The sequence below is a fragment of the Carcharodon carcharias genome, chromosome 19 (assembly GCF_017639515.1).
Source record: "Carcharodon carcharias isolate sCarCar2 chromosome 19, sCarCar2.pri, whole genome shotgun sequence".
Taxonomy (NCBI): Eukaryota; Metazoa; Chordata; class Chondrichthyes; order Lamniformes; family Lamnidae; genus Carcharodon; species Carcharodon carcharias.
Window position 1 is genome coordinate 3,060,379 of NC_054485.1, and position 25,223 is coordinate 3,085,601.

The 25,223-nt window shown below is 41.6% G+C and overlaps 2 protein-coding genes across 6 annotated transcripts in view; both read left to right on the forward strand.

The window, feature by feature from the left end:
* The window catches only part of LOC121291405 (myotubularin-related protein 9-like), a 54,516-nt gene extending 49,986 nt beyond the window's left edge, over positions 1-4,530 (forward strand). For all 5 annotated transcript variants that reach the window (XM_041212519.1, XM_041212520.1, XM_041212524.1 and 2 more), the window contains 2 exons: positions 20-171; positions 2,890-4,530. In XM_041212519.1, coding sequence (XP_041068453.1) covers positions 20-171; positions 2,890-3,035 — 298 coding nt within the window. In that variant the 3' untranslated portion in view covers positions 3,036-4,530. The remainder of the gene's footprint in view (positions 1-19; positions 172-2,889) is intronic.
* A 7,349-nt stretch (positions 4,531-11,879) lies between these two features.
* LOC121291891 (L-threonine 3-dehydrogenase, mitochondrial-like) overlaps positions 11,880-25,223 on the forward strand; it is a 32,159-nt gene continuing 18,815 nt past the window's right edge. The window contains exons 1-4 of the mRNA XM_041213538.1: positions 11,880-12,010; positions 15,912-16,114; positions 19,082-19,124; positions 24,851-24,921. Of these exons, the coding sequence (XP_041069472.1) occupies positions 15,919-16,114; positions 19,082-19,124; positions 24,851-24,921 (310 nt within the window). The 5' untranslated portion in view covers positions 11,880-12,010; positions 15,912-15,918. The remainder of the gene's footprint in view (positions 12,011-15,911; positions 16,115-19,081; positions 19,125-24,850; positions 24,922-25,223) is intronic.

Sequence of the window (25,223 nt, forward strand, 5' to 3'; positions counted from 1 at the left end):
TCTTCCCCATGGTTTGTAGGTTTAATCTGAATGTGAAGGAACAGACAATTTCCATTTGGGCAAGGCTGAACAGACCTTGTGAGCGAAAACTATACGTTAATCCTCTGTACGAAAGGAACAACCTCACCATATGGCCTTCAGTTGCTCCACAGAGTCTGCAACTTTGGCAAGGTATGTGTGATTAAAATATTCACTGAAGACTGCAAACTAGGCAACCTGTTCTCCTTTTTGTCTGCTGTCCCTGGTCCACCTATCAGCTGGTCCTAAAAATAAACAAGCAGCGGGTGATATGAAACAGATCCTGGATCAGACTTTAAACCAGACCCTTTCTTCCCTCTCAGGTAGCACTATTTGGAAGGAGAACAGAGGACCAATTTCCTGGTCTGTCTTTATTCTCTGACGATCGTCAATAAAAAACAGATGATCTGTTCATTATCATTTTGCTGTTTGTGGGAGCTTGCTGTGCGCTACTGGCTGCTGTGTTTCCTACATTATAACAGTGACTACACCTCAAAGTATTTCATTAACTGTAAAGTATTTGAGTCATCTTGAGGTTGTAAAAGATTCTTTGTAAATACAAGGTCTTTCTTTCTCCCTTTCTCTCTTTCTCCTTCTCTATTTCTTCACCTCCCTTTAGCTCTGTTTCTCTCTACCTCTTGTTGTCTCCTCTGCCAGTGTCACTGTGGTTTAGAAGTCTATGATGTTGGCATTCCCCATGAGGGCACAGGCATGGCCTGTGCTCAGTTCTTTGCCACACAATTGACGACTGAAATGCTGGAAAACACACTTACTGAATTTTACTTAACCGAGGAGTTGAAGCTTTGGGAGAATCCAGGAGAATTGTAATGGTATAACATGCATTGAAACATCGGCAATGACCCCCCACAACAGTGGTTTAGAAAGGTGACAAATTAAGAGACTGGGTGAAAAGTAATTAAATTCAAAGGAAGGTACATGGATAGCTTATTACAGGGGTGGTCAAACTTTCTGAGCCTTAGAGCCAGATACGATAATCTCCAGACACTTGAGAGCCACAAGACACAGAAATATTTTTATTACCATTGCACACGCTTATGTTCCCTCCCAGCCCACTCACCCACCCATTCCTTCCCTCCCAATGCACCTCCCCAACTCATCCAGGCACCCTCACCTTCTACTCCACCCTCCCCCCTACCTGGATTTCTCCACCTTGCGAGAATGTGGGAGAGCTAGAATAGAGAGAAGTAGCTCTCAGGGCCCAAACCCCAGGCCCCAGTTTGCCTCCTCCTCTCTTGGCCCCACTATCAGCCCTGTTCTCGGCCTCCCCTGGCCCACTCCCACTTTCCGCACCCCCCCCACCCCACCCCCCCCCCCCCACCCCCACCCCAAACCCCCTTCCCCAGCCCTGCTTTTGGGCCCCCTCTGGCCTTGCCCTCACCCCAGTCTGGCAGCACCAACTCCTGCAGCTGAGGTGACACCAGGCAGACAATTCAGCACAGGAAGGTGCTCTTGCAAGCTGCATTTGGGAGCAGCTACTGGAGATGTGAACTCTGAATCCCAGAAATTGGGCTGGACCAATCAAGTTCGATTCGGACTGGTGGATGGGGTAGCTCCATGCATCCAGCCAAGGCCTTGTCCAGTTCTTCAGAATGATCCACATTAATCACCCCACCTTAATAATTGCCCCACATTTTTCTGTAAAGCCTCATTTCATTTGTAAAAGAGCCTTATGTGGCTTAGTAAACTGCAGTTTTGGCCACCCCTGCATATATTATTTTTCAATGTTCACCCTGCAGACAACAGCCTTTGGATGGCAAATACTTAAAACCATATTGAAGAGATTGCCAGAAGCTGATTCAAACAGGATATATTTAGATAAGGACAGCAACTGAAGATCAAAATCTGTGAACGTAAAAATATCTTCTCAAAGAGGAGAAGAAAGAACTAATGACCCATAATGTTAAACGAATCAAACTCAAGTGAGATTTGTCATACAAGATTCATGGGAGTGTTTGAAAATGTATGCGATGATGCAGGCAGTGCAAAGTTTCAGAAGCTACCTAAAACAGATGGGAGGGGAAGGAATTGTAACTGAAACAAAACCACAGATGACGATTGGCAAGCTGAAAAGGAGAACTTAATTGGATGATAATATTTGCCAAATATGTCGACATCTTTTCTTTAGTAACTTAAGTTTTGTAAGCTTATTAGTTAGCAAATTGGAGAACAAATTTAAACAAAGTGTTTTAAATCAACTCTTTCCCCTTCATCAAACAATGGAAAAATAGCAGAAAAGAATCTCGTAGTTGCTGAAAGATAACCTTTTTGAGCCTGTAAATTTTCAGCCTTCTTGTTACTGAATTCTCAAACAATAAAGCTGCTTTGTTCATATTGGTAATTCAGGCTGGCACTTACGCTGCTAAGATCAATAGAAGAATTCAGGATAAAGCATTACCCTATAGAGGGTGAAGTAAAAACCCCAAAGCCTAAAGGATGAAGCTCTATCATAACAGCAATAGCACATTGCAAAGAAGATTAGAAGAGAAAGAAGAGGGAAAGAAGATTACAAAGGTGGAGGTGGAGGAATAAGGATAATGAAGTAATGTATGTAGTAGATAGAATGGGGGAAATTATTATAAAAGAAATGAAGATGCATGGGAGGAACTTGAGGAAGAAGGAATTCAGTGAAGGAGGAAATAGGTAACTAGTGAATGAGGAATCTGTGAGGAAAGGAGAAAGCGGTGAAGAGGAAGCGGGCGAACAAGTTAATAAAGTTGAGAGTAAAAGAAAAGAGAGTGAGATAAATAAAGAAGGGAGAAAATGTGAAGAGTTCATCTTGGTTTAAATGTAAACACAGAATAGGTCCAGTTCAACAGTCACCCCAATGATATTTTGTTGTTTATGTTTCAGGTTTGTTCCTAAGATGGAATCAATCACCAGAGCATCAAAACGAGGCTTGGGAGCAGATTAATCACATCATGGAACACAGCAGGAGAAAAGCAAATCCAACAAGTACAGAACTGTCTGTTGTGAAGGAAGACCATGCCAGAAAATAGGAAACTTTCAGCATTTGATATTCAGAGTCCAGTATAGATCGGAATGATTTTCAGGATTTCCCAGCTTTACCCTTTCAAGGTCATCACCAGCTGTAGGGCTATAGAAAAAACAAAAATAAAACTTGGTCTGTGCACCCACAGAGGTGGACATAGGAAACCATTGATGACAGAGTTGAGGGAGAGTTGGGGGAAAGCAATTTCCATCCTGATAAATACAACTGTAGCTGAATAAAAGTTTTAAAGTACTGTTTTTACTTGATTATTTGCTTTGTTGATATGAAAACTATAATGAATCAGCTGTGAACTCGTAACAGTTAATAAGATACAGATCACTCGCTCCTTAACTACTGATTATTTAGCCAGCTGACCCATGTTTGTACACATGTTTATTTCCACTCTGAAGTAGAAACATTGTTAGGGCCAACAATACAAGTTCTTAATGGGACAGCCAAGTTCTCTGCAGAGTCTCTCCACTGCTGGAACTCGATCAGCCTACACTATTCTCCTGGATGCTTTTTTCTAAATATAGATATAGGATTGTTTCAGGTGTAATTGAGCATCTTTTGTAATTTTGAAAGACTTTCTCTCCTGAAGATATTCTGGGACAGACTTTGATTTTGAGCTGACAATTTCACTTGCATTCATACCATTATCAGCAAACTTGCTTTGGTTTATGCAGAGAAGCTCGATAAGCGATCTGCATTCAGATTAAAAAATAATATTTCAATGGACACCTATCAAAATGATGTGGGCATCTACTTTCCTCTATAGGAAGGATAAGGGTCAAGAGTGAAAAGCTGTAAGGTAGGAGATGTGGGAGCTTTGACCCTCAATAACTATGGATCTGTTTTTTAAGTAAGAGAACGGATGCTAATCTTATTGCAGGTTTACTGTCTCAGTAAGTCACAATTTCATTGTGTTTAGTAAATGTTGCATTGTAATTGAAGATCATTGAAGGATCCAGCATCTAGAAAAGCAGTGCAATGCCATCCAGTGTTGGTAAAGGAGAACTACAATAATATTTGGCGTGGCTGGTTCAATGGACATGTGTCTAAAGCTTGCCCACCCAATTCATGCAAAACTTCACACATTGAGAAGAGACTGAATTATGAAAATGAACAGTTTAGCCATATGTGTTTTTAATACTTGTTATTGAGTGTTGGAGTGAAGGTTTCCTGAATTCTTTATAGGTCGTTTCACACAATGTGAAATCCAGTGGTAACAAGCAAATGTTCAACAGAATAAATAGTAAAATGGTAGCATTACATTCTTCCTTCACCTCTCCTTTAAAGTTATTATTATAATATTATTGAATACCACTTCTCAATTGCTCTGTGTTTTACAATGTGATGAAGAAATTTTGTGTTCATGGGATTAAGACCGCTTTTATTTCACTGATCAAAATGGGTTTGTTAATTCTGCACATTAATAAAGTTTCAAAACATTTATATTTGTATAAAATCAAATTTTAAATAAAGTTTATTAGTACAAGGGTCATTTGTAATATATTTTTCAATATGTTGTGTCAAACATTTAAAAATGAATTTGTAGTATCTCCTTTTCAACATAATTTCTGCCAATTTATCAACTTCAGATTTGATCACCTATATGTATCTGAATTAATATGAAATACAGTTTTCAAAAAAATTGATAGTAGTAAGAATTAAATCTTTGTGTGTACATATACACTTGTGTGTGTTGGGAGAGAGAGGAAAGGTTTGGAGGAGGGACAGGGGAATCCATGGGTAAATCTTCCACTGCCTCCCATCCCCCTCACAACAACAAGGTCGGTCTGGGCAGGTTCTTTGGCTTCCTTGGGAAATCCCATTTCGTGAACATTCTGACAGATCTCAAATCTTTACTCGACTGAGATAGTCAAACTCAAAGAGAATCTATTACATACAAAGGCTCTGCTTTAGCAAAGGCTTTGGTTTCAGTAGTAAAAACAAAAAACTGCAGATGCTGGAAATCCAAAACAAAAACAGAATTACCCAGAAAAACTCAGCAGGTCTGGCAGCATCGGCAGAGAAGAAAAGAGTTGACGTTTCGAGTCCTCATGACCCTTTGACAGAGTTCTGAAATTCAGTGCACAGTCAGCTCATGATCATTGTTTCAGACAACCTGTAGGCCAGCTAATTCTGATTGATGGATGGTGCTGGGTACAGCTGTCAAATCCAATGAATGAGTCCTCCATGATACAAAACCCCATGCATAGGCCGTACATGTCCCTTACATGAAAAGCAGGACGCCCATTTACTGACAGCAGCATTGTGTGGGGCCCCTCATTCTCCTTTCTCTCATCCTTCATCCCCTTTTCTCCTCATTTTCCCCTCTCCTGTGCTTTCATTCTCCATCTTCACCCTTTCATAGGTCTTTCAATCTACCTCATTTATCCCCTCTTTTATCTGGTTCTCTCACCCGCAGTTCGATTGCATCCTTAGAAGGATTCCACTACCTGGAAGAATATAATGCCCAACACAAAACACATTTGCTCTGTTCGCAGAGGCAATTGGAATGGGATCTGACTGAGACCCTAGAGAAGCAGGATGGAGCAGATTAGAATGCTTCAGATTTTTAATATTTTCAGAGGCTGCAAGACTGCAAACACTGATTCCTGACTTATTAAAACCCTCCAATCTGGACCCACTGTCTTGAGGTGATTAAGTTAGCCATGCATGCAAGTACCAGGAAGAAAACAATTTGGAAGGATCTTAATGGGGCAGACACAGAATCTCATAGATTGAATTTGACCCATGGACAGATATTTGCATACTACCACTCTACATGAAACCATGCATAAGGCCATTAAATTGTCTGGGCTAAATGTCTCTGTTCATTCAAACTATATTTTTCTATCCTTAGAAAATTCGGCATAGAACCAAAGCAGCAAACACAGACAGGCAAAGGCTCCCAATAATCGAAAACTCTCCCCAATTTCAAAGGTACTGAAGAGGAAACAGTGACCTTCTCCTGAACCTCTGCCTCGCCCAGATATTCAAGGGAATTTGGCACCTGTCACTGATCTTCCCCAGAGAGAAATGGCTCTGAGCACAGCATCTCTCCATGGGTTTGGCTTTACCCACTTGCTCCATAGGGAAGAGCAGATGCAAACCATACAGCAGGATCTGAGCAGCTGGAGTTACAGCACTGAGTGCTGCCTGCTGTACCAATGTGGAATTCTTTAGTCTGGCTTCACCTGCTGAATTGATGCACCAACTGTGGCTGGAACCTTGAATCTGTGTACTGGGTTACTCTCCAGCAAAAATAGGCAAAAATTGGCATTTCAACAATGTCAAATTTGCATTTTCAGTGAAGAAGTAATGTTTATATATGACCTTCTCCTTGTCCAAATGCAGCAATACCTGGACAATGTCCAGGTTTGGGCTGACAAGTGGCAAATAACCCTAGCACCACATAAGAGCCAGGTAATGACCATCTCCAAAAAGAGAGAATCTAAGCATTGCCTCTTGACATTCAGTGGAATTACCATCATTGAATCCCCACTATCAACATCCTGGGGGTTACCATAGACCAGAAACTGAACTGGACTAGTCATATAAATATTGTGGCTACAAGAGCAAGTCAGAGACTAGGTATCCTGTGGTGAGTAACCCAGTCCTCAAAGCCTATCCACCTTCTACAAGGCACAAGACAGGGCTGTGATGGAATACTCTCCGCTTGCCTAGATGAATGCAACAACACTCAAGAGACTTGACACCATCCAGAACATCCGCAGCATTGGCACCACATTCATAAACATTCGCTCCCTCCATCACCGAGGCACAGTAGCAGCAGTGTGTACCATCTACAAGATGCATTACAGGAACTCAGCTAGGCTCTTTAGACTTCCAAACCCATGACCACTACCATCTAGAAGGACAAGGGCAGCAGACACATGGGAGCACGATCACCTGGAAGTTCCCCTCCAAGTCACTCACCATCCTGACTTGGAATTATATCGCCATTCCTTTACTGTCAGTGGTTCAAAATCCTGAAACTCCCTCCCTAGCAACACTGTGGGTGTACCTACACCACATGGACTGCAGCGGTTCAAGAAGGCAGCTCACCACCACCTTCTCAAGGGCAAATAGGGATGGGCAATAAATGCTGGCCCAGTCAGCGATGCCGACATCCCATGAACGATTACAAAAAAACCTTCAAGTAGTAGGATGTATTGAATATTGATGGGTTGAAGAGTTGTGCAAAATGAAGCTGTAAATTGAAGAGTCAGTTTAAAATTCACACATTTAATTTAAGCAAAGTTTTATCTGAAAAAATGAAACTGTATTGATTTATGATCACCCACAAGTTGGTCTTATCACACTGCACCGATATAATATTAAATCTGTTTGACAAGAGTCATTCATTCTGATATTGTGTCTCACCAAACTAGAATAGATGTGCTTGCTTCAAAATAGCAGCAATAAAATGTCCAACAGGAGAGTGAGATGCTTTTAAAAATGAAGGTTGTTGTTCTTTGAGAAATGGAGCTCCTGGTGGCGTGAGTCTTAGTACCGGTGTAATTGGACAAAACTAACCCACTGCTCCTGAGGAACAAAGACTTAATTTTCACCCAGCACATCTTTGGTATTAATGAGGGGGAGGGTTTAATGTTCATTTGTCCTCTTTTTATTTCCCACCATCAACACCTGTCACTTTGGACGCTCACGATAGAGACGTTTGTAAATGAATGACTCACGCCAAGGAGGCCGGTATATATAAGAAATGTTAAGATTTAGATTTATTGCCCACCCCTAATTGCCCTTGAGAAGGTGGTGGTGAGCTGCCTTCTTGAACCGCTGCAGTCCATGTGGCGTAGGTACACCCACAGTGCTGTTAGGGAGGCAGTTAAGATTAGATTTGAGGCTGTGTGTGTGTTTGGAGATGAACCTGATTGGCTCGCCTTTCAGTGTCCTGATGTACCATCCAGTCAGAAGGCTTCGACGGCCTATCAGATGTTCCGGGGGGAGGGGGATCAGATGGAATGGGGTTTCATGTGGGATGAATGGAATTTCCAGTTTAGAAGATTCACTTGTCAAAAAGAAGCCTCCTTTTACCAAATTGTATGGAAATCACAGGGAAAAAAGGGTGAGTTTGATCTGAATGCTTAATATTTTGAAAGAATCAGGTGTAATGTTGGTGGTAGACCAAGAGAGAGAGCAGGAAAGGGGAGTGAGAGAGAGAAAGCGTGTGGGAAAGGGGGGCCGCGTGAAAGGGGGTATGGGAAAAATGAGTGCAGGAAAGGGGGCAACAGGGCAGGGAAAGGGAAAGGGGAGAGAGGGAGTGAGAGAAAGAGAGAGACCAGGAGAGGGGAGCAAGAAAGAGTGGGAAAGGGGAGTGAGAGAGCAGGAAAGGGGAGTGAGAGAGCGGGAAAGGGGAGCGAGAGAGAGCGGGAGAGAGCGGGAAAGGGGACCAAGAGAGAGCGGGAAAGGGGATCGAGAGAGAGCGGGAAAGGGGAGCGAGAGAGAGTGGGAAAGGGGAGCAAGAGAGAGCGGGAGAGAGCGGGAAAGGGGAGCGAGAGAGAGAGCAGGAAAGGGGAGCGAGAGAGAGCGGGAGAGAGCGGGAAAGGGGAGCGAGAGAGAGCGGGAGAGAGCGGGAAAGGGGACCAAGAGAGAGCGGGAAAGGGGAGCGAGAGAGAGAGCGGGAAAGGGGAGCGAGAGGGAGCGGGAGAGAGCGGGAAAGGGGAGCGAGAGAGAGAGCAGGAAAGGGGAGCAAGAGAGAGTGGGAAAGGGGAGAGAGAGAGAGAGCAGGAAAGGGGAGAGAGAGAGAGAGAGAGCAGGAAAGGGGAGCAAGAGAGAGTGGGAAAGGGGAGAGAGAGAGAGAGCAGGAAAGGGGAGTGAGGGAGAGCAGGAGAGAGCGGGAAAGGGGAGCGAGAGAGAGCGGGAGAGAGCAGGAAAGGGGACCAAGAGAGAGCGGGAAAGGGGAGCGAGAGAGAGAGCGGGAAAGGGGAGCGAGAGGGAGCAGGAGAGAGAGCGGGAAAGGGGAGCGAGAGAGAGAGCAGGAAAGGGGAGCAAGAGAGAGTGGGAAAGGGGAGAGAGAGAGAGAGCAGGAAAGGGGAGAGAGAGAGAGAGAGAGCAGGAAAGGGGAGCAAGAGAGAGTGGGAAAGGGGAGAGAGAGAGAGAGCAGGAAAGGGGAGTGAGGGAGAGCAGGAAAGGGGAGCGAGAGAGAGAGCGGGTAAGGGGAGCGAGAGAGAGAGTGGGAAAGGGGAACAAGAGAGAGAACAGGAAAGGGGAGTGAGAGAGAGCTGGAAAGGGGAGCGAGAGAGAGAGAGAGAGCGGGAAAGGGGAGCGAGAGAGCGGGAAAGGGGAGTGAGAGAGAGAGCAGGAAAGGGAAGCGAGAGAGAGAGCGGGAAAGGGGAGTGAGGGAGTGAGTGGGAAAGGGGAGAGTAAGAAACAAAGGGTGGGAAAGGGGAGAATGAGAGTGGCAAAGGAGAGAGAGTGGGAAGGGAGGAAATAGTGAGAGACGGAAAGAGGAGAGAGGGAATGGAGAAGTGGAGAGTGAATGAAAAGTGGAGAAAGACTAGGAAAGGGGAGAGAGAAAGAGACTGGGAAAGGGAAGTGAGAAAGAGACTGGGAAAGGGGAGAGAGAAAGAGACTGGGAAAGGGGAGAGAGAGTATGAAAGGGGGAGAGAGAGCGGGAAAGGGGGGAGAGAGAGAGCTGGAAATGGGGGAGAGAGAGAGCAGGAAAGGGGAGTGAGAGAAAGAGAGAGCGGGAAAGTGAAGTTGAGAGAGCAGGAAGGGGGAGAGTAAGAAAGAGAGGGTGGGAAAGGGGAGAGAGTGGGAAGGGAGGAAACAGAGAGAGAGAATGGAAAAGTGGAGAGAGAATGGGGAAAGAGAGAGGGAGGGGGAAAGAGTGAGAAGAGGGAGGGGGAAAGAGAGAGAGGGAGGGAGGGAGAGAGGGAGGGGGAAGAAAGAGGGAGTGGGAGGCGGGAAAGAGGAGAGAGAGAGACAGAATGGGAAAGGGTAGAGAGAGGAAAAGTGTAGAGGGGGCGGAGACGCTCTCCCTTCCCCTCTCCCTTTCCTCCTCTCTCATTCCTCCCACCATTACCCCCGATTCTTTTGAAATATTTTGCGTTCAAATCAAACTCTCCGGTTTTTTTCAGTGAATTCCACAAAGTTTGAGAAAAGGGGAATTTCTCTCAATCGAGTGAATTCTTGCAAACTGGAAACTCCGTTCACACTGAGCACCCCCCTGGAAACCCCGATTAGCCAATAGGAACTTTCTGACCGAATGGCCAATCAGGGCAGGGCAAAGCTGTCCAATGCCAAACAAATTCGGGAAAGACATTTCGCGGGGGGGTGGATGAGGTTCCTGATCAAATCACCCAGAGCATCAAATCCCCACATCAGGACTGCGGCACTATTATATCGAAGATAATGGGTAACTTAGGGTAATTAGGAAACACTAATTTAATTAAATGGACCGAATGGCCCCGCATGTTAAAAATACAGTTCAAATTATAAACGTTTTAATGTGGGTATTGTATTTCAGAATTGAGGTCGACATTAATAGTTATAGTTATTGCCCGAATTGATTCCTGCTCTAATGTCATGAAGCGATTTTATTCTCCTTCTAGATGAGTTTCTGTGCCAGTAGCGACACTCGCCCCGAGTCATTGAGACGTTAATAAGTGTAGAAACCCCCTCGAAATTGCAGTTATTCCATTAAACAGTTCTAGTGCAATCCAATTAAACCAATCTCTTTGAAAACCCCTTACTTCTCACCCAAATAATTTCTGAGGAGGTTGGTTCTAAGGACTGTTCGTCAAGAGTGACATTTCTCCTGCAGAGAGAGAGATGTTCGGTAGCCAAAGTAAAGATAATGATCTTTTCCTCATTTAAAAAGAATCATTTCAAATGTCCTTTTCACCTCTGTTCACTGATTCCAAACCTCAGAAGTGAGGAACAATTATCCAGTGCTGAGTAATGTTGTCCTCTTTGTGAATGCACAATTGAGAAGGTTAACGTGATGGAATCAAGTACTTAATATTCCGTGACATTTTTCTCTGATGTGAATAGACCATTAAGCAGCGAATTTCCAGCAACAACATTTTGAGATCGAATGGTTTTATGTGAGTATTACTCCATGAAATTATATTACCCCAGTTGTTGAGGGGATGCTGTGGGACGTGCTCGGTGTTTTTCTTCTTTTAGAATCCATGTGTACCTTTCTATAGGATCGTTTATTCGGGTCTTGTAGATAATTATCGGCAATTCCAGGACTTCATGTTCTACCAATTATTATCTAGCAATAAAGTCAGAGAAAACTGGCAAAGGTTGAGCCCAGGAAACTCCTCATTCCTTCCAGGATTGATAGTAAATGCTCTCAGACTCTCAATAGCCGCATCTCTGTCACTGCTGGGTCAGCAACTCTATTATCAGCCTATTCTACCGACCGTGTGCGGACGCATAATTTTTCTTAGCGTTATTTACAGAGGATAATTTTTACATTAAGGACATGTCACCTATTCACAGCTATCCTGAGCCCTGTAAAATTCCTTCCTATAGAGAAAGCTGCAACCAAAATAAGACTGACTGTGGATGTTGATGACATTCCTGTTTAATGAATGACCTTGAACAGAGCTGGAATAAAGGGATTTTCTCGGAGGGACCAGCCTGTAGTCCTGGGGCTGACCGCTCCATGCACCGGAGTGCGCTCTGGACATTGTAGTCTTTTGCATGTGAAATGTACAAGAAATGGCCAGCAGCGGACTACAGCTCCCAGAGTGCCCGACAGCCTGGTCTCATGGTCTAATAGATAACAAAGTCATTGAATCAGCCTCTCCCAGTCAGTCTGTTATCACCACCCTTCCCGCTTTAAACTACTCGTCAACAGCCAGTGGGTGAAGGTAATCCAGATGCTTGCCCTGATCTTTAGAGGGAATCCGTTTACCCTAGATATTATAGAAGAGGACATTGCCGGGTGAGGGGAAACAAGAACTCTTCAAGTTTTCACATAGTTGAAACATTTTGAAGGTGTGAGAAACAGCGAAAGAAGCAAAGCCTCGGATGTAATCGTTCCCGCTTGTTCCTTTTCCTTCTGTCTTTTGTATTTAGTTTACATAATACATGTCGATATTTCTTCTTCGTCATTCACTTTTTCCTTGTCCCGAGCTCAGCTTTGCTTTTACAATTGTAGAATTTTAAGCTTCAAATGTCACACAGGTCGTTGTGTCTGACACGCTGTTACTGCTGGTAACCAGGTCGATTCCGTAAATGTCTACAACGATTAAGAGTATATTTTCAATGGATATGGTTTTAGACAAAGAGAAAGGTCGAAAAAGAGAATGTTGCTTTTATCGCTTGTGATTTATAGCTAATTGAGAATACCATTTAAATGGTAGGATGCAGAAACTTTAGGATCACATCAATGTGATAAACCCTTCAAAGGCAGTCTTTCCAAATGAAATGCAGTTGGGGTGAGGTGCAACAATCCTGCCTAAGATCCTGGCAAAATGAAAGCTAAACGTCATTAGTCAAATGAACCAAATGTTAAAATGCAAAGCAAATTTTCTTAAAAAAAATCAAACTTAAAATTAAATCACTTAGAACTGATGTGTCAGCGGATTTAGATGATTTGTTTTGTTTCACTACGACTTTTGCAAACACATTTCTTTGAATACCCATGCATCCTCCTTAAGAACAGGTATCAGCTTTGGTAATATTTAGCTGATCATATTTGAATCTGATCGTCGATCATATTCAGCAGCGAATACAGTAACTTTCTGTTTGAGTTACGTTTTGATTATAGCAATGGAAGAATTGATTTTCGTTGTAATCGACAGAGGAGCATCTATTTCTGATATTCTTCCGGTCATTAAAAACAAAATATTATGCAATAAATAATTTCCAGAGTAAAATGTATGTAACTCAGGATGCTTTGTGCTAAAATAACTAGAAGCCACAATTTACACGTGGAAGATTTGCAGTCTGCAATCTCTCGATTTTTATCTTTCCAAAAGTATTCTTTATTCTTAATTTATAAAAGTGGTTCAAATTTGACATTACATGAAGTGCAAAACAGATCGGATTCTTTCAATGCAGTAGGTGAGGAGTCTCACTGCACTTGCAATTACAGGTTATATTTACAATGTACAGTTGCATTTCATTTCAAACATTCCCTGGTGCATACAGCCCGAGGGGTTCCACCCCCCGCCCTCCCCCTGTATAGTATGGTAGCAAGGTCGTCAATCCCATCATCCTATTTCCCTTAAGATACAATAGCCAAAACTGAACTCCTTTCAATTTAAATATTGAAATTGGTCAGATCAGAGAAACACGTCACTGTAATACATTACCAAGTGTAGGGTCTTTCTAAACCTCACAGAGCAATCTTAATAGGGCAACTTACCTGAAATAAACAATAAACCATACTGTCAAACACTCATATTTATTCCAAATCTGAAGTGAGACAGTAAGTTTCCTTCATATTATTCCTGTCATTCCAACATAGACAATGAATGTACCAACGCTATTTTCAGTACGTATTTGGCTGACCCTCAATTAGAGAATGACATCTACTCCGGACCGTAAGTTTCTGCGAAGGGCCCTCAGGTGGCTGAACAGGCCGATTCTCCACCCCGCAGATCGATGGGCACATGAAGTAGGACATTCCATGAGGTAGTGGGACTTGGAGTTCAGGATTTGTTTCCTTTTCTTCCCTTCTCTACCTCATCATTAAGGCATTAGAGCGTGACACAGTTTGATGGACAATTTGTCACCATCCTGAGCAAACAAATGCCCTTTAGAGAAGGAAATCTGCTGTCCTTACCTGGTCTGGTCTACATGTGACTCCAGATCCACAATAATGTGGTTGACTCTTAAATGCCCCTCTGAACACGAGAATTTCGAGATGGGCAATAAATGCTGGCCAAAAAAGGCGGCCAGCAACACCCACATCCTGTGAATGAATAATAAAAAAAGTAGCAAATTCCTCCAAATCAAATGCAACAGCATTAACATTAAAGGAGAGCTTCAGAGTGTCTTTGAAGCATTTTCTTTTGCAGTATTTATTCAATTGCTCCTATTTCTTTTCCCCATTTAAAACACTGACTATCTTCAGGTGTATAAGTGATTTAATTTAACCTATGTATGACATCTCTAAATAATCCGCCCATCTAGCTATATATATTAAAAAATATCTTTAGCTTAATCTCACTCAAATGAGAGCATAGTTGATGCAGAAATAGGTGGGCTGAAGAAATAACATTTTTTTTTCAAATCTTGGGTTTGTGTATGTGGGAATCTTCAATGTATGCTGTCTTGATATTGGACAATGACATGTATCAGGATGTTTATTCTTTGTTATTTTTAATTATCACAGAAAAAGGAGAAGAACTCTCTAACTTATGATTTCCATAAATTCTATTAATGTTTAAGAAGAAAATTGAACTCCCAATGATTAACTGAAAGAACTACACTACAAGATTTCACGCTTTAAACAAACAAAACTTTATTATACAAAATTTAAACAAAGCAAGCCATAATAAATTAACACTCTCTGTTTTGCAATTAATTAGGTTGTAAGCCCAATTCTATTTTTTATTTCCACCCACAAGTTCCCATATATCTTACAAAATATTGAGGGTTCATTCACTACTTTTGGGATCAAACAAAGGTATGCTACAGCTCTCAGGAATTCACTTTTGGTTTCTCCTTAGTGTTCCAGCTATTCTCTGAGGTGTGAATTCTTTTGGTATCCTTTCATTAGCATTTGGCTAGGTGATTCTCTGACTCTCCCTTAACCATGGATCTCACTTGCCTCCTTGCTTAGTGGCCTTCTAAAATCAGAAAGAAACCTTTGTTTTCTAATAGCCCTTTGCTATGGTTCCAGCTCCTGGCAGTCTCCTCTATCTGCCTTCTCCAAACCCCCACCAAGCTGACTGCCTGCATCCAAGCTGCTCTCAGGCTGAGTGCCTATTTCTGTGAGAAAACACACAGGTAATAACCTGAAATAAATACCTCCCTGCAATGCCCATTTCCATAGCAACTTGGCACACTTGGGATATTCCAAACAGAAATGTAAATTAATTACATTTTACCTTCGAAAGAACCATTTGGTTCTGGGGCTCACATGAATAATTCATATCTCTAATGGAGATAATGGCCACCTTTCCAGACCCACTGGTTCCACCAAGAAACCCAGTGTTTACAGGTTGCTTTTGGAATTTCTTTGATCTTGGGAATCTACATGAATAATTCTCTCCAACTTCAACTTCAAAGCATTTTCTGAGATGTCTTGAGTCAAATAGTCTCCTCTAGCGAGATCCAGGTGGGCCATTATAATGATGGGCATAAGCATCTTTCACTACCATCCTAGCAACACAATAAAATTTCCTCTTTGAACCGACAATACCCCAAATCTGTTTAGTTTGTACTTACTTCAGGGTTATTTACCCGTTTCTCAATCAAGTGTTTCCATTTAACTCACATTTAAAATCAATTCTTAAAATGAAAAGTGATACCTCTAAAACACATGAATTAGGTATTCACAACACTTGTCTCACTGATAAGTTGCTGCAAAGTGTACCTTGTTGTAGTGTTTTATATTCACTATTCTCTTACATCTTCCTCACCTTAAAAATAAGGTCAATCCCATAAGTCTCTCCATAGTTGTTGGTCAACCAGGACACAAATTTGAAAGGTATGAGAAAGGGCTCTCTGCCCAGTTTTCCATTTGTTGTTCCAATAAACGAACTAAGATCAAGCAAACTCATTGTGCGGAAGGTTGAGTTGTCAGCAAGAGTTTCCATAGCTTTCCCCTTTAATGTCTTTCCTTTTTTTTAATGATTCAACAATGTGTAAGCTCCTCCAATGTAACTCCATTGCACAAATGTTGCAAATGATTAGCAAATTATTTTTGTTTGTGTTTTTCTAGGTTACAGATGTTAACAGGCCTGCAACGATTTGTATTTGAAGGATCAAGGAAAGCTGCTACTCAAAACTACTGTTGTAACTTTCCGATGCTGCATCAAATAGTGGTTAAGTTTCTGAGCTGGTCACCTCAGCAGTTCACCGGCGATCGCAATTACAGGCACAAAGAGGCTGCTAAAACCTATGATCCGAGGATCTTGATCACAGGTCTTGAAAGTGATGGCAGCTTTCAATGCTGTTCTTATTGTTTCTTTACAAATCTGTACAAATGGTGCTAATGGCCTTGGATTTATCTTGGTTCTTTTCTGCCATTGCTTCTTTTCCCTTTCCCTATTATTTCCCTGTGGAGCTGTTGCACTCTGTATGATCACCAGCAGACTGGGCATACCTTGTGTTACTTTAATTCATGTTGCTTGCATCGATTGTAAATAGATGAAAATGGCCATCCATCATAGGGTGAATTGGAGCATGTCAGTAATACGAAAGCACATAAAAATATCAGAAAGCATGTAATGAAAAGGGGCATGTGTATCCTGTTTATTCTAAAGTACTGTATTTTATTATAGATTTGACCTCATTTACTGAATTTCTTGAGACAAAGGTCAGACTAAGTGCTTCCAACCCCAAAAGTCAATCTAGTAAAAAAATAGAAAAAAAATCAAGCAAACTCCCGAATACCTTTTTTTGTTTTTGGAGTCTTCATAATCTGATCCTATACTTTTTCTATTCCTCTGATCTCAAAGCCAGATACTGAGCAGATAAAACTCCTGCACTGTAGGCCATGAAATTTCTAGAAAAGACAGGATGAAATGTCTAATTTCTAGCCAAGAACAGAGCATTTTGGGGCAGAACCAGTTAGTTTAATGTCTGTCCTTGGGAAATTATTGGAATCCATTATTAAGGAAGTAGTAATGGGGCATTTGGAAAGTCAAAATGCAATCCATCAGAGTCAGCATGGTTTTATGAAGAGTGAATCATGTTTCACTACTTTGCTAGAGTTCTTTGAAGATGTGACAAGCAAAGTGGATAATGGTGATCCTGTAGATGTAGTATATCTGGACTTCCAGAAGGCCTTTGATAAGGTGCCGCACAAAATATTAATACACAAGAGAAGTTCACATGGAGTTAGGGGTAATATATTAGCTTGGATAGAGGATTTGTTAATCAACAGAAAGCAGAGAGTCAGGATAAATGGGTCTTTTTCTGGATGGCAAGCTGTAACTAGTGGGGTGCCACAGGGTTCAGTCCTTGGGCCCCAACTATTTACAATCTATATTAATGACTTGGATTCAGGGATAGAAGGTATTATAGCTAAATTTGCAGATGACACCAAAATAGATGGGAAAGTAAGTTGCAATGAAGAAATAAGAAATTTACAAATGGATATGGACAGGTTAGGTGAATGGGCCAAAATTTGGCAGATGGAGTTTAACGTGGATAAGTGTGAGATTATCCATTTTGGTCAGAAGAATAAAAAGGCAACTTAGTATTTAAATGGAAAGAAACTTCAGAATGCTTCAGTGCAGAGGGATTTGGGTGTCCTCGTGCATGAATCGCTGAAAGCTAATATGCAGGTACAGCAGGTAATAAGGAAGGCAAATGGAATTTTGACATTTATTGCTAAAGGAATAGAGTATAAAAATAGGGAAGTGTTGTTGCAATTGTACAAGACCACATCTGGAGTACTGTGGACAGTTTTGGTCCCCTTACTTGAGGAAGGATGTAGTTGCATTGGAGGTGGTTCAGAGGAGGTTCACTAGATTGATTCCAGAGATGTGGGACTTGTCTTATGAGGAGAGATTGAGCAGTTTAGGCCTATATTTGCTAGAGGAGATCTAATTGAGGTATATAAGATGCTAAAGGGATAGACAAAGTAGACGTGGAGTGGATGTTTCCCCTTGTGGGGCATTCTAGAATGAGAGGCCATAGTTTAAGGCTAAGGGCTGGTAGATTTAAATCAGAGATGAGGAATTACTTTTCTCAAAGGGTGGTGAATCTGTGGAATTCACTACCTCAGAGTGCAGTGGATGCTGGGACGCTGAATAAGTTTAAGGAGGAGATAGACAGATTTTTAATTAGTAACGGGTTGAAAGGTTATGGGGAGAGGGCGGGAAATTGGAGTTGAGGCCGAAATTAGATCAGCCATGATTGTAATGAATGGCGGGGCAGGCTCGAGGGGCTGAATTGCCTACTCCTGCTCCTAGTTCTTATGTTCTCATGATCCCAGTTCTGTGCAGATTTCGGACCATTTGCTATAAATTCTAGTGGGTAAGGCTCAGGACCAGCTCAAAGTTGATAAGACTTCTGATTTTAGACTGAAACTCAATCAAATTCAACAATTACTCCCACCATACGCTCCATTCCCTGGTAATTGCTTGAACCAGACTGTGGCACCCTTGACATTGTAACTATTCCTGACCACATATTCACTCCATTCTGCCTCCATAACATCACCCGATTCCACCCTTGTCTCTGCTCATCTGCTGCTGAAACCTACGTCCATGCCTTTGTTATCACTAGACCTGACAATTCCAATAAGCTTCTGATCAACTCCACCTATTCCATCCTCCATAAGCTCAAACTCATCCAAAACTCTATACCCATATCCTAAAATGCTCCACGTCACACTCATCTATCACCCACTGTGCTCCTGGTTGAGTAATGCCTCAATTTTAAAATTCACATCCTTGTTTACAAATCCCACCATAACTATGCCTCCATCATTACTTCTGTAACATCCTCCAGTCCAACAATCCTCCAAGATATCTGCACTACCCTGGCAGATGATGTGCTCTGCATGCAGCTAATAATGTACATCAAGTCTCAGCATCAATGTGAAGTAACATCACGCAGGGTGTATTGCCACTGGCTGGTTTTTATTGTTTTGGCCAAATTCTGCCTAGCACACTAACAAAATTTCTCCTTTGAACTGTGCCATTTGGGATTTTTTTTTGTACTGAGAAGATGGCACCTCTAACAGGACAGCACTCCCTCAATATTGCACTGAGATAGCCTATATTGTGGATCAAGTCTCCGGAGTAGCCTTGAACCTTCTGACTCAGGCAAAAGTGCCAGAACTGAGCCTAGGTTGATTTATTTTGAATGCAGTCCAATTCAGTCTTTAAAGAATTTATTGTTAAAATCCTCTGTTTAATGGTTACATTTCCTGTTTAGGTGGATTGGGTCAGCTTGGTTTTGGTCTTGCAAAGTTTCTTAGGTGAGTATTAGAATTCTTGATACAGTCATAGATGATAAAAGATTTATCCTGAAACTAATTTTGACCAGTTTGGCTTTGGGTGTGCAGTAGCCTTTTAGACTAGAGTTATACTGCCCTAGGCCCCAAGATGTGTGTTTATGATGGATGTTGATGTGATGATGTCTACACATTAATAGGCACTGTAAGCGATAGGAGTTCTGTCACATTTTAAATCGTAAGCAATTCCAAATTATTTTAATATCTATTATTGAAATATGGCCATTCAGTTTAAATAGGATTACTGCATGCTGACTTACATCTTTGACCAAAGTTTTGATCACTTGTCTTAATATCTCCTTGTGTGGCCCTGGTGTCAGATTTTGTTTGATAATGCTCCTGTGAAGCATTCTGGAATATCTTACTACATTAATTTGACATTACTATAAATATGCAACTTGTTGATAATCTCTTCATGATTTGTGTCTTTCTGATGACCTATTGAAGGAAATGCACATTACTTTTATACAAAATACACATGATTTTTTTTTGTTAAATATTCATTCATGGAATGTGTGCATCACTGGCAAGGTCATCATTTATTGGTCATCATTTATTGCCCATCCCTAATTGCTCTGGAGAAGGTGGTAGTGAGCTGCCTTCTTGGACCACAGCCGACCATCAGGTATTGGTACACCCACAGTGCTGTTAGGAAGAAAGTTCCAGGGTTTTGATCCAGTGACAGTGAAGGAGCAAGGATATAGTTCCAAATCAGGATGGTGAGTAGCTTGGAGGGGAACTTGCAGGTGGTGGTGTTCCCATCTATCTGCTGCCCTTGTCCTTCTAGGTGGTAGAGGTTGCGAGTTTGGAAGATGCTGTCAAAGAAGATTTCTGTGTTGTAGTGCATCTTGTAAATTATAGACCCTGCTGCCACTGTGTGCCAATGGTGGACGGACTGAAAGTTTAAGGATGGAGTACTAATCAAGTGGGCTGCTTTGTCCTGGATTGTGTCGAGCTTCTTGAGTGTTGTTGGAGCTGCACTCACCCAGGCAATTGGAGAGTATTCCATCACACTCCTAATTTGTGGTGGACAGGCTTTGGAAAGTCAGGAGGTGAGTTACAGAATTCCCAGCCTCTGACCTGCTCTTGTAGCCACAGTGTTTATATGGCTAGTCCTGTTTAGTTTCTGGTCGATGGTAACCTCCAGGATGTTGATGGTGGGCGTTTCAATAATGGTAATAACATTGAATGTCAAGAGGAGATGGTTATATTTAGTCTAGCTAGAAATGGTCATTGCCTGGCACCTGTGTGGCACAAATGCCACTTGCCATTGATCCATTCAAAGCCTGACTGTTGTCCTGGTCTGGCGGCATATGGGCACAGACAGCTTCAGTATCTGAGGAGTTGTGAAAGATACTGAACATTGTACAATCATCAGCGAACATCCCCACTTCTGACCTTATGATGGAAGGAAAGTCATTGATGAAGCAGTTGGGCCCAGGACATTACCCTGAGGAACTCCTGCAGTGATGTCCTGGGGATGAGATGATTGGCCTCTAATAACCACAACCATCTTCCTTTGTGCTAGATATGACTTCAACCAGTGGAGAGTTTTCCCTCTGATTCCCATTGACTTCAGTTTTGCCGGGACTCCTTGATCCTACAGTCGACCAAATACTAACTTGATGTCAAGGGCAGTGACTCAAACATCATCTTTGGAATTTAGCTCTTTTGTCTAGAATTATATAGATAGATAGCACAATGAAGATTATTCATCATAGCTCATAAAGGTGACAGTTATTTAATATTGTTTTCCTGATTCCAGGAGGCAGAACTAAATTAGCCACATTTATTTTTCCCATTTGGATGCTTGGTATTAAGATTGTCAAAGCTTGGCTTTATCCTATGAGTAGATGAAAGATTGGAGTGAAATTTCTGGTGGGGGAGGTGGTCCTGTACCTTTTTGAAGGCCAACTGATTGATGCATCTGCAGCCAGGAACTGTTGACTCTGGGTAGATAAAGCCTTCGCCCAGTCCTTCAGCTCTTCTGAACCCAGCAAGAGAGATGCTGAAGGTGCTGGTTAGGCCAATCCATACTGGACACTGCTTATATTATTAAGAGTTAGCAAAGATTTACATCTTTTACCTTCTTTGTATATCCAAAGGATTGGAAGATAAAAGTAAGTGGTTCCTGGTGTCTGGATTTGTAGCCAGTGGCTACCTCTTGTTACAATGAATTGGATTTGTGGTTTATTCTTCCTCTATTTGAGGATCAGAAGAACGTGTAACAAATAAATGAGTTCATTAGAGCAACAAGGTTTTCCGTTCAATCGTTGGGCAACGTTCCATCAGATATTATGAGTACAAGGTTACAACCTGATTCATAGGGAACAAAGATTTATTTCTGAGAATGGTCTTTAATTCTAGGCACATACAAACATACATACGAGCATACAAATTAGAAGCAGGAGTAGGTCACTTGGCCCCTTCAGTCTGCTCGACATTCAATAAGATCTGAATGCAACCTCAGCTCCACATCCCTGCCTACCCCCGATAACCTTTCACCCCCTTATTAATCAAGAATCTATCTAGTTCTACATTAAAATACTCAAAGACTCTGCTTCCACCCCCTTTCAATGAAGAGAGTTCCAAAGATTCTCAACCCTCAGAGAAAAAAATTTCCTCACCTCTGTGCTTTAAATGGGTGACCCCTTATTTTTAAACAGTGACCCCTAGTTCTAGATTCTCCCACAAGGGGAAACATCCTCTCCACATCCACCCTGTCAAGACCCCTCAGGGTCTTATATGTTTCAATCAAGTCGCCTCTTACTCTTCTAAACTAAGCCTAGTCTATCCAACCTCTTGTCAAATGACAACCCACCCATTCCAGGTATCAGTCTAGTAAACCTTCTCTGAACTGCTTCCAACACATTTGCATCCTTCCTTAAATAAGGAGACCAATAATATACACAGTAGTCCATATGTAGCCTCACCAATGCCATGTGTAACTGAAGCATAACCTCCCTACTTTTGTATTCAATTCTCCTCGCAATAAATGATAACATTCTATTAGCTTTCCTAATTATTTGCTGTACCTGCATTCTAGCCTTTTGCGATTCATGTGGTAGGACACCCAGATCCCTCAGCATCTCGGAGCTCTTCAATCTCCCACTATTTAGATTATGGGTGGGATTTTCCACACTCGCCTGCTGCCTGGTCCTGCAGCAAATCAATGGACTTCTGGCTGGGGCACCGCCTCGCCTGTGGAGGATCCCACCCGCAATGGGGCTGGAAAATCCCGGCCAATATGCTTTTTTATTATCACATTGTTCAATCTTTATTATTATCACAAGAGAAATATTTGGTGAAGTCTTAAAAACGTAACACGCACAACATCTCTGAAAGTCATCACTTAAGGATGTGATTTTTCATGAACATGTGGGACGATATATGCAGAAAAGGGCAGGCAAGGAAAGTTGTCCAAGAGGCAATTTGGAATAAAAACAAAAATTGCTGGGAAAAACGCAGCAGGCCTGACAGCACCTTTGAAGAGAAAGATAGAGTTAATGTTTCGAGTCCATATGACTCCTCTTCAGAGTTAAAGAGAAGTAGAAATATGGTGAAATATATACTGTTTAAGGGGGTTGGGACAGGTGAAGCTGGATAGAAGGCCAGTGATAGGTGGAGGTAAAGGAGAGATTGCAAAAGATGTCATAAACAAAAGGTTGAAGGGGTGTTGGTGGTGATACTGGCTGAAGGAGGTGCCAATAAAGGGACAATAAAAAAATGTAATCTTTGTTTTAGCTCCCTATAGTTTCTGCAATCATTTATGTAACCATTTGTTAAATTACCCCCATAGCTTATTGGTTGTAGCAAAACTGGACCCCTGGATTTCACCAGTATCACTTCCACCCAGTCTTGCTAAGAGTGTGAATAAGAAATATACATTGTACATGCTCATCCCTGAAAATGCAGGAATTCTGATGATGAAAGGGTCAGAGCTCTAGTGGGTCCAAGGTCCATCCCAAATTCTGTCTCCTCCTGTCCCCCTCCCCACTCAACCCATGCACCAATTCCCAGAATTTTGGGAGCACTATTATGGAGCTGACTCTGGTTCTGGAATTTTTGAAGATGGATGTGATTGGTTTTAATATTTTGGGAATATGGTGGTATTCTGTAAAGAAGAACGTGTGTATGTGTGTATGTGTCCATGATTAATTAAACTGGGGAGAGGGTTCATTAAGACAGCTTGTGAGAGTTAGGAGATAAAAGGGTAAAGGGGCTAGATGCATGCATTTGTAATGAGAGGCTCTGGTGAAGTGGATTTACAAGACAATAGGTTGGGTTTTAAAATTTGCAGTTGGTGATAGGTAGGTATTGACTTTTGAAATGTTGAATTTCAAAGGGGAGTTTAGAAGTGACAAGAGACTTTTACAACTTACAAAGGTTTCAGAAGTAAACAAGGGAGGATTATTGAATTTTATTTGACCCAAAAGTGCAGGCAATAGGAGAACATGAAAGATTTTTATACTTTGGAAAAGTTGAATTAAAAGAGGCATTTGAGAACAACGGAATCTAAGATGAAAGGGGAAAAAATATATTTAAGGAAATATATTTGAATAGTGGTTGGCTGTGAGGGGGAGATGTCCTGAGACCAACTCTGTGCTGAGAAAAGGTGTGAAATCTGAAACAGCCATCCAGTGAGACAAGAAAAGTCCTTGTTTTCAGAAAGTGGTTTGTTTCAAAACTTTCTTGGATTTCCACAGCAGAGTGAAAGAGAGTGAGAGGTTGTGTGGCATTCTTTTACTACAGTGACAGCAGTTTTGCCTTGGGTAATATTATTGGATTTTAATGGTTAAAAATCTATGAGAGCTGTTGCCAAGTAGTTTACTTGTTTGTTCTGACCAAGTGGGTTTTTTTAGGGGTGGATGTTTCGTAAGACTGTGTAACTTTAATCATGTGTGCTTAAGTTTGTTGTGAATAAATCTTTTTATTTTAAAATCCTAAAAGTGTTACTGGGATCCTATGCTTCTGGGATCAGTAGTTTTTTCCTTTGTTTTCAAAATTCAAACTAAAAGTTATGATCAGTAAGACAAGTTTCCCTCTGGGTTTGGCTTGCTCAGTGAATAACATCAGCTGTGGTCATAACAAATTATACTATTGGAAACTATTATGTAGCAATACCGAGCTGGCAGCCAGAATCACTGGAATCTGACAAATCATTATCTAATTTTTATTTTACAAATGCATGGTCAATAATGTTCTAAGCTCTCAAATCCCATCCGTAAAATATTTCTTTCAGATTGTTTTCTTTCTTGTTGGATTTGCCTCTATCTATAAAACACACAAATTTGGTGCAGATTTAAAGTAGATCTGCAGTGACATTGATGCCATAAAATTATCAATGGGGACTTTCTTATCTGTATTCTCTGGTTTGTTTCTTCCTGTTTTCACTTTGATTTGATCACTAATATTTATTTTCCCACCATCTTTCTCCCCTCCTCCTGTAAGCATTAACTACTGCTGAGATACCCATCACTCTCTGGGTATCTTGGATAAGTGACCATGGTCCATGTGTGAGCACTGGCAGGCTGCCAACATCCATTGTCAGAGCTCACACAGGGATAACGGTGAGTTGTGCAAATTGGCTGGAGGGAAATGGATCTGCAGAACCAACAAAGAGTCCACGTCCTTCAGAGAGAAAAAGAACTTTGAGAGAAATATTTTCTTGTTGCATTTCCATCCCACAGGAAGTCATTTGGAAGGAACAATGTCATTCTTTCTGATATCCGCAAGCCTGCAGCTGAAGTTCTTGAAAATGGTGAGTGTAGATATTATGTACAATTCTTTCCTGAAAACCCATGTGTGAAATCCTGTGTATCTACTCAACAGAGTTGTCCAGTGCAGTAGTTCACTAGCTTTCTTGGTTGATGACCCATTGGTCTAATGAACACACAGAATCTCAATCTACCAGACCAGAAAAGCTTTAAGAGATAAATGTATCATTCTGACATCTATAATGGAATCCTTTCTTTTATCTTAATTTGATCCTTCTGGAAGAGCAAAGGGCCCTTAATCATCTGTTTGACAATGGAAAATTGGCCATAATTTTTATATAGAATA